Genomic DNA, 13,794 nt, shown 5'->3' on the forward strand with positions numbered 1-13,794 from the left:
TCATTGCTGAAGCAAAATCCATCGCCAACTACACAATACAAAGTGTACTACATATTATGTTTAGGGTATGCTGTGGCAGACTTTAGTGTGCATCACTAAAGAGATTGTAAAAACAGATTGCTGAGTCTATCCCCAGGGCACTGGAAAGAATGGATGTTAGGGGCGGCCTTATAATTTGCACCTCTAACAAGCTCCAGGTGATGTTGATGCAGCTAGTCAGGGAACGGACTTTGAGAACCATAGCTTTATGAAATAAGAGCTACATGACAGCAGCATGAACTCCAGATCTGGCCCCCTGTACGGTCATCATCACTATCTTTGAAACACTAAGAGAAGAATCTTCCTCTTAGGCAACAGCAGGAATTGGGGGAAGATACATTAACGAAAAGCCCAGAATACCCAACTGATACCACAGGCCACAGCTGTTGTCCCTAAACAGTCCAAGGACAGATTTCAGAGGTTCTTTCCAATTCCCACAGGGCTACCAGCTAGTGGAGAATGGCTGCAGGAAATCACTCTGCAGTGACGGAGTTCACTCTTGGGGGACTAACAAGCCGCCAAGACCTCCAGATCCCCCTCTTTCTCCTCTTCCTAGGGATCTACGTGGTCACCATGGTGGGCAACCTGGGCATGATCACTCTGATTGGCCTCAACTCTCAGCTTCACACCCCCATGTACTATTTCCTCAGCCATCTGGCCCTCGTGGATCTCTGCTACTCCTCTGTCATTACACCCAAGATGCTGGTGAACTTCGTGTCAGGGGAGAACATCATCTCCTATGCTGGGTGCATGTCCCAGCTCTACTTCTTCCTTGTTTTTGTCATTGCTGAGTGCTACATGCTCACGGTGATGGCCTACGACCGCTATGTGGCCATCTGCCACCCCTTGCTTTACACCATCATCATGTCTCACCCTGTCTGCTCCCTGCTGGTGGCTGCAGTCTACATCATGGGATTCATCGGCTCAACAATAGAGACTGGTCTTATGTTAAACCTGTCCTATTGCGAGGCCCTCATCAGTCACTACTTCTGTGACATCCTCCCTCTCATGAAGCTCTCCTGCTCTAGCACCTATGATGTCGAGATGGCAGTCTTCCTTCTGGCTGGATTCAATATCATACTCACCAGTTTAACTGTCCTTGTTTCCTATGCCTTCATCCTGTCCAGCATCCTCAGCATCAGCACCACAGAGGGCAGGTCCAAAGCCTTCAACACCTGCAGCTCCCACCTGGCAGCTGTGGGGCTGTTCTATGGATCGACTGCCTTCATGTACTTAAAGCCATCCACAGCCAGCTCCCTGGCCCAGGAGAACGTGGCCTCTGTGTTCTACACCACAGTGATCCCCATGCTGAACCCCCTGATCTACAGCCTGAGGAACAAGGAGGTAAAGGCTGCCGTGCAGAGAACACTGAGGAGAAAACTGTATTGATGCATATGCTATTGCTCTTTCTCACTTTGAAAATTAGTAACTAGGAAGTCCTCTGAATGCTGACACTGCCATGGATGGAAAATTCTCATTTTTCCAAATAGTTGCATGAACAGCGTCTCTCCTTTTTCCCATATCCCATCACCTTCCCTTCTCTAATTTCTGTTTGAAATAAGCCAAATTCAGGTTTATATTTCTTTCATTTTGGCATCATTTCCCCTATCCAGAGTCATCTGATGGAACCACCATATGACCCAGAAATTCCTCTTCTGAATATATACTGAAATGAAAAGAAATTTTCACTGTGAAGATAGCTGCACCTGCACATTCACTGCAACATTATTCACAATAATTTATATATGAAACTACATATATACCCATTCAATGGATGAATATATACATTTATCTGTATCTGTGTGTATATAGATATGGACAGAACTATGTAAAGTCACATAGAAGTTCATGGACAGGATTAAAGATGTATTTGTCTCCCTCTCTCCACTCCAGTTTTCAAATAAATTAAAATTTTATGTTAAAAAATAACTAAAACATTTTAAAAGAAGGGGGGGCAGGCATTTGGCTCAGCAGTTAAGATACCACTTAGCACATCTGTATCCTATATCAGAGTGACTGGGTTCAAGACGCCACTCCATGTGCTATCTAGCTTCCTGTTAATAGCATCCTGGGAGGCAGCAGGTAGTGGCTTAGGTCTTGGCCCCTGCCACAAATGTGGGAAGCCCATATGGAGTTCCAGGCTTCTGGCTTCAGTCCGGCCCAGCCTTAGCTGTTGCAAGAATTTGGAGAGTAAATCAGCAGATGAAAGTGTCTCTCTCTCTCTCTCTCTCTCTCTCTCTCTCTCTCTCTTTCTCTTTCCCTCTCTCTCTCTCTCTGCCCCTCCCTCTCTCCCTCCCTCCCTCCCTCCCTCTATGGCTTTCAAATAAAACAATAAAACATAAGTAAATGAAACTTTGTAAAGAATGTGTTTATTGGGGCCAGCATTGTGGCATAGTGGGTAAAGCCACCATCTGCTTTATTTCACCTAGCATAATCATCTCCAATTCTGTGCACCTTATGGAAAATGTCAGGTTTCACTCATTTTTATAACTCAGCAATATTTTGTCAGATATATATAAATTTATATTCTTTATTTCATCTTCCATTTACGGGCATCTAGGTTGATTTGGTATATTTGCTGCTATGAATTTTATGGCAATAAACATAGGGGTGCTGATAGCTCTACATTCCGACTTCACTTCCTTTGGATATTATCCAGTAAGTGGGACATCTGGATCAAGTGGTAGATCTATTTCTAGGTTTTTATAGTAATCTTCATGCTGTTTTCCATAATGGTTCTACTAATTCACATTCCCATCAGCAATATATTAAGGTTCTCTTCTGCACATCCTTGTCAGGATTTGTTAATTAGTGACTTTTGGATAAAAGTCACCCTATCTAGACTTAAATGTTATCTCACTGTGGCTTTTGTGTCAATTTCTCTGATGGCTAGTCATACTAATCATTTTTTTCTTGTGTTTGTTGGCCATTTGCATTTTATTGTTTAAAAATGTCTATTCAGGGTTTTTGAGTTTTCAAGATGGTGGCATAGGGAAGGAGCTTACTGCTTTAGTCTAGGAGGGGATACTTTTTCAAAAAAAAAAAGTGGATAGAGTGCAATCTCAGGGAAGGTTTAGGGAGGAAACAGCAGAGGAAACTCCAAGAGAACTGGGTAGACACCATGGATCTATGGAGGGTGTGGACATGCACAGATTGGGACCCCAGCAGCCAAGAGACTCAGCACCAGCTTTCTATCCTACAGATACAGAATAAAATTCTTCTCATCAGTGCATGAAACTTTCTCTAGGATAGACCACATACTAAGCTATAAATCAAGTCTCATCAAATTCAAAAAAAATCAAAATCATACCATGCATCATTCCTGACCATAATGGAATGAAGCTGGGTATCAACAACTGAAGAATCTCTAGAATATATGTAAACACATAGAGAATGAATAACATGCTCTTGAATGAATAGTGGATCAATGAAGAAATCAAAAGAGAAATCAAAAAATGTCTGGAAACGAAAAAAAGTTGACAATACAACATAGCAAATACGGGATACAGCAAATGTAATGTTAAGAGGGAAGTTTATAGCAACTGGAGCCTATATCAAGAAAATTGGAAAAGGCACTAAATAAATGAACTATCAGTGCATCTCAAGAACCTAGACAAATAACAGCAAACCAAACCCATAACTAGTAGGAGAAAAGAAATAAGTAAAATTAGAGAATAAACAAAATTGAAACAAAGAAATCTGTGAAACAAAGAGCTGTTTTTGAAAAAATAAACAAAATTGACACACCATTGGCCCAACTAACCAAAAAAAGGGAGAAGACTCAAATCAATAAAATTAGAGATGAAAAAGTAAATATAACAACAGATACCACATAAATAAAAAGAATCATCAGAAATTACCACAAAGAGCTGTATGCCAACAAATTGGGAAACCTAGAAGAAATGGATACATACAACCTATCTAAATTGAACCAGTAAGACACCAAAAAGAACAATAACCAAGATAGAAACTGAATCAGTAATAAAGATCTTCCCAGCAAAGAAAAGCCCAGGACCAGATGGTTTCATTGATGAATTCTACCAGAAATTTAAAGAAGAACTAATTCCAGTTCTTCTCAAGCTAGTCAAAACAATTTTTTAACTTTTATTTAATGAATATAAATTTCCAAAGTACAGCTTATGGATTGCAATGGCTTCCCCCCCCATAACGTCCCTCCCACCCGCTACCCTCCCCTTTCCCACTCCCTCTCCCCTTCCATTCACATCATGATTCATTTTAGATTCTCTTTATATACAGAAGATCAGTTTAGCATACATTAAGTAAAGATTTCAACAGTTTGCTCCCACACAGAAACATAAAGTGAAAAATACTGTTTGAGTACTAGTTATAGCATTAAATCTCAATGTACAGCACACTAAGGACAAAGATCCTACATGAGGAGTAACTGCACAGTGACTCCTGTGGTTGACTTAACAAATTGACACTCTTGTTTATGGCATCAGTAATCACCCTAGGCTCTTGTCATGAGCTGCCAAGGCTATGGAAGCCCCCTGAGTTCACCTAATCATATTTAGACAAGGCCACGGTCAAAGTCGAAGTTCTCTCCTCCCTTCAGAGAAAGGTACCTCCTTCTTTGATAACCCGTCCTTTCCACTGGGATCTCACTCATGGAGATCTTTCATTTAGGTTTTTTTTTCCCCAGAGTGTCTTGGCTTTCCATGCCTGAAATACTCTCATGGGCATTTCAGCCAGATCCGCATGCCTTAAGGGCTGATTATGAGGCCAGAGTGCTGTTTAGGACATCTGCCATTCTATGGGTCTGCTGTGTATGTCACTTCCCATGTTGGATCGTTCTCTCCCTTTTTTATTCTATCAGCTAGTATTTGCAGACACAATTCTTGTTTATGTGATCCCTTTGGTTCTTAGTCCTATCATTATGATCAATTGTGAACAGAAATTGATCACTGGGACTAGTGAGATGGCATTGGTACATGCCACCTTGATGGGATTGAATTGGAATCCCCTGGTATGTTTCTAACTCTACCGTTTGAGGTAAGTCAGCTTGAGCATGTCCTGAATTGCACATCTCTTCCCTCTCTTATTCCCACTCTTATATATAACAGCAATCACTTTTCAGTTAAGTTTCAGCACTTAAGAAGAATTGTGTATTGATTACAGTATTCAACCAAAAGTATTAAGTAGAACAAACAAAAAAAAATACTAAGAGGGATAACATATTAAGCTGCTCATCAACAGTCAGGGTGAGGGCTGATCAAGTCACCATTTCTCATAGTGTTCATTTCACTTTAACAGGTTTCCTTTTTGGTGCTCAGTTAGTTGTCACCTATCAGGGAGAATAAGTGGTATTTGTCCCTTTGGGATTAGCTTATTTCACTCAGCATAATGTTTTCCAAATTCCTAACAGGGATCACTTTTCAGTTAAAATTTAAACACCTAAGAATAATTGTGTGTTAATTACAGAGTTCAACCAATGGTACTAGAACAAAAAAAAAAAAAACATTAAGCAAGAAAAATAAATCAAAGGGATACAAATTTGGAAGGAGGAGTCAAACTATTCCTATTTGCAGATTACACAATTCTACATATAGGGGATCTGAAAGACTCCACTAAGAGACTATTGAAACCCACAGAAGTGTTTGATAAAGTGGCAGGATATAAAATCAACACAAAAAATCAATAGCCTTTGTATACACAGACAATGCCATGGCCGTGAAAGAACTTCTAAGATTAATCCCATTCACAATAGCTACCAAAAAATCGAATACCTTAGAATAGATTTAACAAGGATATCAATTACAAACATTAAAGTAAGAAATAGAAGAAGATACAAAAAATGTAAAAATCTTCTATGTTTATGAATAGGAAGAATCGGTATCATCAAAATGTTCACACTACCCAAAGCAATTTATAGATTCAATGCAATACCAATCAAAATAGCAAGGACATTCTTCTCAAATATAAAAAATGATGCTGAAATTCACATGGAATCACAGAAGACCCAATAGCTAAAGCAATCTTACATAAAATACAAAGCTGGAAGCATAACAATACCAGATTTCAAGACATACTATAAGTCAGTTATAATCAAAACAGCCTGGTACTGGCATCAAAAGAGATGGATAGACCAATGGAACAGAATAGAAATGCCAGAAATCAACCCACACATCTATAACCAGCTTATTTTTTTTCAAAGAAGCTAAAATCAATGCCTGGAACAAGGACAGTCTCTTCAACAAATGGTGCCGGGCAAACTGGATCTCCACATGAAGTAGTATTGAAACAAGACCCCTACCTACACCTTAAAAAAAAAAAAACACTCAAAATGGATTAAAAACCTAAATCTATGACCCGACACCATCAAATTATTAGAGAACATTGAGGAAACCCTGCAAGAAATTGGCATAGGCAAAGAGTTCTTGGAAAAGACTCTGGAGGCACAGGTAATCAAAACCAAAATTTTTTTTTCTTTTTTTTTTAACCTTTATTTAATGAATATAAATTTCCAAAGTACGACTCATGGGTTACAATGGCTTCCCCCCCATACCGTCCCTCCCACCCACAACCCTCCCCTTTCCCACTCCCTCTCCCCTTCCATTCACATCAAGATTCATTCTCGATTATCTAAACATACAGAAGATCAGCTTAGTATACATTAAGTAAGGATTTCAACAGTTTGCTCCCACACAGAAACATAAAGTGAAAAATAATAGATGATTTTTTTAAATGATGATGAAATCAGATCAGACCTATTGTCATGTTTAATCCCAGTGAGAGTCAAGTTGGGAGTTGATAATTTCTTTTTTTTTTTTTTTTACAGAGGATCAGTTTAGTATGCATTAAGTAAAGATTTCAACAGTTTGCACCCCCATAGAAACACAAAGTGAAATATATTGTTTGAGTACTCGTTATAGCATTAAATCTCAATGCACAGCACATTAAGGACAGAGATCCTACATGAGGAGTAAGTGCACAGTGACTCCTGTTGTTGACTTTACAAATTGACACTCCTGTCTATGGCATCAGTAATCTCCCTATGCTCCAGTCATGAGTTTCCAAGGCTATGGAAGCCCTCTGAGTTCTCCGACTCTTATCTTGTTTAGACAAGGTCATAGTCAAAGTGGAGGTTCTCTCCTCCCTTCAGAGAAAGGTACCTCCTTCTTTGAAGACCTGTTCTTTCCACTGGGATCTCACTCAGAGAGATCTTTTGCCAGAGTGTCTTGGCTTTCCATGCCTGAAATACTCTCATGGGCTTTTCAGCCAGATCCGAATGCCTTTAGGGCTGATTCTGAGGCCAGAGTGCTGTTTAGGACATCTGCCATTCTATGAGTCTGCTGAGTATCTCACTTCCCATGTTGGATCACTCTCCCCTTTATTTATTCTATCGGTTAGTGTTAGCAGGTACTAGACTTGTTTATGTGCTCCCTTTGACTCTTAGTCCTTTCATTATGATCAATTGTGAACTGAAATTGATCACTTGGACTAGTGAGATGGCATTGGTACATGCCACCTTGATGGGATTGAATTGGAATCCCCTGGTATGTTTCTAACTCTACCATTTGGGGCAAGTCAGCTTGAGCATGTCCCAAATTATACATCTCTTCCCTCTCTTATTCACACTCTTATGTTTAACAGGGATCACATTTCAGTTAATTTTCAACACTTAAGAATAACTGTGCATCAATTACAGATCTAAACCAGTCATATTAAGTAGAACAGACAAAAAAAACTACTAAGAGGGATAATGTATTAAGTTGTTCATTAACAGTCAGGGCTATGCTGATCAAGTCACCGTTTCTCATAGTGTCCATTTCACTTTAACAGGTTTCCTTTTTGGTGTTCAGTCAGTTGTCACCGATCATGGAGAACATATGGAATTTGTCCCTTTGGGACTGGCTTATTTCACTCAGCATGATGTGTTCCAGATTCCTCCATTTTGTTGCAAATGACTGGATTTTGTTGTTTCTTACTGCGGTATAGTATTCTAAAGAGTACATATCCCATAATTTCTTTATCCAGTCTACCGTTGATGGGCATTTAGGTTGGTTCCAGGTCTTAGCTATTGTGAATTGAGCTGCAATAAACATTAGGCTGCAGACCGCTTTTTTGTTTGCCAACTTAAATTCCTTTGGGTAAATTCCAAGGAGTGGGATGGCTGGGTCGAACGGTAGGGTTATCTTCAGGTTTCTGAGGAATCTCCAGACTGACTTCCATAGTGGCTTGACCAGTTTGCATTCCCACCAACAGTGGGTTAGTGTCCTTGTTCCCCACATCCTCGCCAGCATCTGTTGTTGGTAGATTTCTGAATGTGAGCCATTCTAACCGGTGTGAGGTGGAACCTCATTGAGGTTTTGATTTGCATTTCCCTGATTGCTAATGACCTTGAACATTTTTTCATGTGCCTGTTAGCCATTTGGATTTTCTCTTTTGAAAAATGTCTATTGAGGTCCTTGGCCCATCTCTTAAGTGGGTTGTTGGTTTTGTTTTTGTGGAGTTTCTTGATCTCTTTGTAGATTCTGGTTATTAACCCTTTATCTGTTGCATAGTTTGCAAATATTTTTTCCCATTCTGTCGGTTGTCTCTTCACTCTCCTGACTGTTTCTTTTGCAGTACAGAAACTTCTCAATTTGATGCAATCCCAATAGTTGATTTTGGCTTTGACTGCCTGTGCCTCCCAGGTCTTTTCCAGAAATTCTTTGCCTGTGCCAATATCTTGAAGGGTTTCTCCAATGTTCTCTAGTAACTTGATGGTGTCAGGTCGTAGATTTAGGTCTTTAATCCATGTTGAGTGGATTTTTGTGTAAGGTGTAAGGTAGGGGTCTTGCTTCATGATTCTGCACGTGGAAATCCAATTTTCCCAGCACCATTTATTGAATAGTGTCCTTGCTCCAGGAATTAGTTTTAGATCCTTGATCAAATATAAGTTGGCTGTAGATGTTTGGATTGATTTCTGGTGTTTCAATTCTGTTCCATTGGTCTATCCATCTGTTTCTGTACCAATTCCATGCTGTTTTGATTACAACTGCCCTGTAGTATGTCCTGAAATCTGGTATTGTGATGCCTCCGGCTTTGTTTTTGTTGTACAAGATTGCTTTAGCTATTCGAGGTCTCTTGTGCCTCCATATAAATTTCAGCACCATTTTTTCCAGATCTGAGAAGAAGGTCTTCGGTATCTTGATTGGTATTGCATTGAATTTATAAATTGCTTTTGGGAGAATGGACATTTTGATGATATTGATTCTTCCAATCCATGAGCATGGAAGATTTTTCCATTTCTTGGTATCCTCTTCTATTTCTTTCTTTAAGGTTTTGTAATTCTCATCGTAGAGATCTTTAACATCCTTGGTTAAGTTTATTCCAAGGTATTTGATTGTTTTTGTAGCTATCGTGAATGGGATTGATCTTAGAAGTTCTTCCTCAGCCATGGCATTGTCTGTGTATACAAAGGCTCTTGATTTTTGTGCATTGATTTTATACCCTGCTACTTTGCCAAAATCTTCTATGAGTTCCAATAGTCTCTTAGTAGAGTTCTTTGGGTCCCCTAAATAAAGAATCATGTCATCTGCAAAGAGGGATAGTTTGAGTTCTTCCTTCCCAATTTGTATCCCTTTAATTTCTTTTTCTTGCCTAATAGCTCTGGCTAGAACCTCCAGAACTATATTGAATAGCAGTGGTGAGAGTGGACATCCCTGTCTGGTACCAGATCTCAGTGGAAATGCTTCCAACTTTTCCCCATTCAATAGGATGTTGGCTGTGGGTTTTTCATAGATTGCTTTCATTGTATTGAGGAATGTTCCTTCCAAACCCAGTTTGCTTAGAGTTTTCATCATGAACGGGTGTTGTATTTTATCAAATGCTTTCTCGGCATCTATTGAGATAATCATATGGTTTTTCTTCTGCAGTCTGTTAATGTGGTGTATCACATTGATTGTCTTGCGCACATTAAACCATCCCTGCATACGAGGGATAAATCTCACTTGGTCTGGGTGGATGATCTTTCTGATGTGTTGTTGCATTCTATTGGCGAGAATTTTATTGAGGATTTTTGCATCTATGTTCATCAGGGATATTGGTCTGTAATTCTCTTTCAGTGCTGCATCTTTTTCCAGCTTAGGAATTAAGGTGATGCTGGCTTCATAGAAAGAATTTGGGAGGATTCCCTCTTCTTCGATTGTTCTGAATAGTTTGAGAAGAATTGGAGTCAGTTCTTCTTTAAATGTCTGGTAGAATTCAGCAGTGAATCCATCTGGTCCTGGGCTTTTCTTTGTTGGGAGGGCCTTTATTACTGTTTCAATTTCTGTCTCAGTTATGGGTCTGTTTAGGTTTTCAATGTCTTCCTGGTTCAATTTAGGTAGGTTGCATGTGTCCAGGAATCTATCCATTTCTGATAGGTTTCCCTGTTTGCTGGCATACAAGTCCTTGTAGTAATTTCTGATGATGCTTTTTATTTCTGTGGTGTCTGTTGTTACGTTTCCTTTTTCATCTCTGATTTTATTGATTTGGGTCTTTTCTCTTCTTTTTTTAGTTAGTTGGGCCAATGGGGTGTCAATTTTGTTTATTTTTTCAAAAAACCAGCTCCTCGTTTGGCTGATTTTTTGGAATGTTTTTCTTGATTCAATCCTGTTGATTTCTTCTCTGATTTTAATTATTTCTCTTCTCCTACTAGATTTGGGTCTGGTTTGCTGTAGGTTTTCTAGATCCTTGAGGTGAATTGAAAGCTCATCTATTTGGTGCCTTTCCAATTTCTTGATGTAGGCACCTATTGATATAAACTTTCCTCTTAACACTGCTTTTGCTGCGTCCCATAAGTTTTGGTATGTTGTGCTGTTATCCTTATTTACTTCCAGAAAGTTTTTGATTTCACTTTTGATTTCTTCTATGACCCATTGTTCATTCAGGAGCATGTTGTTCAATCTCCATGTGTTTGCATATGCTCTAGGGATTCCTGAGTTGCTAATTTCCAACTTCATTCCTTTATGGTCTGAGAAGCTGCATGGTATGATTCTAATTCTTTTGAATTTGCTGAGACTTGCTTTATGGCCTAGTATGTGGTCAATCCTAGAGAAGGTTCCATGTACTGCTGAGAAGAATGTAAAATCTTTAGCTGTAGGCTTGAAAGTTCTGTATATATCTGTTAGATCCATTTGGGCTATAGTGTCGTTTAAATCTACTGTATCCTTGTTGATCTTCTGTCCTATTGATCTGTCTATTTCTGAGAGTGGAGTATTGAAGTCCCCCAGTACTATTGTATTGGGGTCTAAGTCTCCCTTTAAGTCCGTTAACAAATCTTTTAGATAAACCGGTGCCCTGTAGTTAGGTGCATATACGTTGATAATTGTTATATCTTCCTGTTGAATTGATCCCTTAATCATTATGTAGTGTCCCTCTTTGTCTCTCTTAACGGTTTTTGTGGTAAAGTTTATGTTGTCTGATATTAAGATGGCTACGCCCGCTCTTTTTTCATTTCTGTTGGCATGGTATATCTTTTTCCAGCCTTTCACTTTCAGTCTGTATGGATCTTTGTTGGAAAGATGTGTTTCTTGTAAGCAGCAAATAAATGGGTTTTGTTCCTTAACCCAGTCAGCCAATCGGTGTCTTTTAACTGGACAGTTCAGGCCATTCACGTTCAATGTGACTAATGAAAAGTGGTAACTTTGCCCTGCCATTTGCCAAAGATAAGTTCTAATATATGCTTTGAATTCCCTGTGATCTTTTGCTGTGAGCTTTCCTTCCTTGGTTTCCTTCCTTTACCTTCTTTCATATTGATGACCGTGTTTCTGTGTTTCTGTGTGTAACACATCTTTAAGCATCTTTTGCAGGGCTGGACGAGTGGTGACAAATTCTTTCAATTTCTGTTTGCTATGAAAAGTCTTTATTTCACCTTCATTCACAAATGATAGCTTTGCAGGATATAATATTCTGGGCTGGCAGTTGTTCTCTCTTAGTACCTGGGCTATATCTCGCCATTCCCTCCTAGCTTTTAGAGTTTCTGATGAGAAGTCAGCTGTGAGTCTGATTGGAGATCCTCTGAGAGTAATCTGACGTTTCTCTCTTGCACATTTTAGGATCTTTTCTTTATGTTTCACTGTGGAGAGTTTAATTACAACGTGTCGTGGTGAGGATCTCTTTTGGTCGTGTTTATTAGGGGTTCTGTGAGCTTCCTGTACTAGGATTTCTCTGTCCTTCTCCAAACCTGGGAAATTTTCTGCTAATATCTCACTAAAAAGGCCTTCTAATCCTTTCTCCCTCTCCATGCCTTCAGGAACTCCTAGAACCCGAATGTTGGGTTTTTTAATAGTATCCTGAAGATTCCTGACAATATGTTTTAGATTTCTAATTTCCTCTTCTTTTCTTTGGTCTGACTGTATCCTTTCCTGTTCTCTGTCTTCTAAGTCCGATATTCTCTCTTCTGCTTCACCCATTCTGTTTGTAAGGCTCTCTATTGTGTTTTTCATTTGATCTATTGAATTCTTCACTTCAGTCACTATCACAGTTTCCTGTTGTACTAGTTGTTTCATTTCATTTTGATTCCTCCTTAATATTTCATTTTCACGAGAGAGATTTTCTATCTTGTCCATTAAGGATTTCTGTAGTTCAAGAATTTGTTTTTGAGAACTTCTTAATGTTCTTATCAATTTTTTGAGATCTGCTTCTTGCATTTCTTCTATGTCATCATCTTCATAATCTTGAATTGGGGTGTCTTTTTCATTTGAGGGCGTCATGGTGACTTCCTTGTTTTTATTACCTCGGTTTTTGCGTTTGTTATTTGGCATATTGGAGATATTTGGTTTCTTCACTGTGGTGCTTTTTCTTGTTATACTATGACTCTAGATTAAGTGGACTATCTGTTTTTGATGGAGCCTTAGGCTTGAGATGGGTGTGGCCTGAGAGCTCTGTTTGGTGTGCCAAAGGTGACACTCCCATGTTAGGCGTGGTAAACCTCTCTCTCTCTCTTTTTTTTTTGATTCAAAAGGGAAGTTATTCTGCACAGCTGAACGAAGTTGGAGGTAGTTAGCAGGCAAATGATATACCCACAGGAGCCAGAGATCGGAAGCTCTTTCCCAAGGACCACACAGGGAATCTGTTCGGCCCTCAGAGTGGGCTCAAATTCTCCTTCAGTCTCCCACTGGGTTGCCAAAGTTACAGAATTGTAGCGTCTCTGGAGAGTGCTCACGTGAATTCCATGAGTTCTCTCCCCCACCGTCTGTTTTTTCACAGTCTCAGTTCAGTAGCACCACAAATTTACTAGGTCCTAATCTCCTGTTAATTCGCCCCGCCCAGAGTCAGGTTTTTCTGCTAGGCTCAGGGCCGGTGCAGACCTGAGGTCGCTCTGCTTATGACGTATGTCCAAGATGGCGCCTGCTCTTTGTCTTGCTCGCCCTTGAGAGGTGAGCGGAGAGAGAGAAACCCGTGTCCGTACCAGTCACCTTTTTTTTCTCTCTCTCTCTCTCTTCCAGTTAGCCTATTGAACTCCTCCCCCCCACCCCGGGGTCGTTCCCTCTAGTCTCCTCTCTCCGCTTGCCTGCTGGTGTCTCGGGCTATTGAGGTTCAGCTCACCTCATGTTCCAGTGCTGTTGTGTTGAGTCTGCCGCTGGTGTCCCGAACTGTGGGCTCCCACGCTCTCCACGCAGGTCCGCTGTGAATCACGCGTTCTGGAAGAGTTTCTTCTGCTGTTTCCTCCCCTACTCTTCCTTGAACCTGCAGTATCTCCACTTTTATTAAACTATCTCTCCCCGGACTATCAGTGTGCTCCCTTCCTATTCCGCCATCTTGCCT

General features: G+C 40.0%; 2 protein-coding genes across 2 annotated transcripts in view; one reads left to right on the forward strand and one right to left on the reverse strand.

Moving 5' to 3' along the window:
* The window catches only part of LOC100343776 (olfactory receptor 8B12), a 180,235-nt gene that overhangs the window by 76,218 nt on the left and 90,223 nt on the right, over positions 1 to 13,794 (reverse strand). The gene's annotated exons all lie outside the window — the stretch shown is intronic.
* On the forward strand, positions 499 to 1,428 carry LOC100356261 (olfactory receptor 8A1). The gene has a single exon (XM_070065398.2). The coding sequence runs from the start codon at positions 499 to 501 to the stop codon at positions 1,426 to 1,428; it is 930 nt and encodes a 309-aa protein (XP_069921499.1).

Source organism: Oryctolagus cuniculus, chromosome 1, assembly GCF_051225735.1.
Source record: "Oryctolagus cuniculus isolate XC-2025 breed Fujian yellow rabbit chromosome 1, ASM5122573v1, whole genome shotgun sequence".
NCBI lineage: Eukaryota > Metazoa > Chordata > Mammalia > Lagomorpha > Leporidae > Oryctolagus > Oryctolagus cuniculus.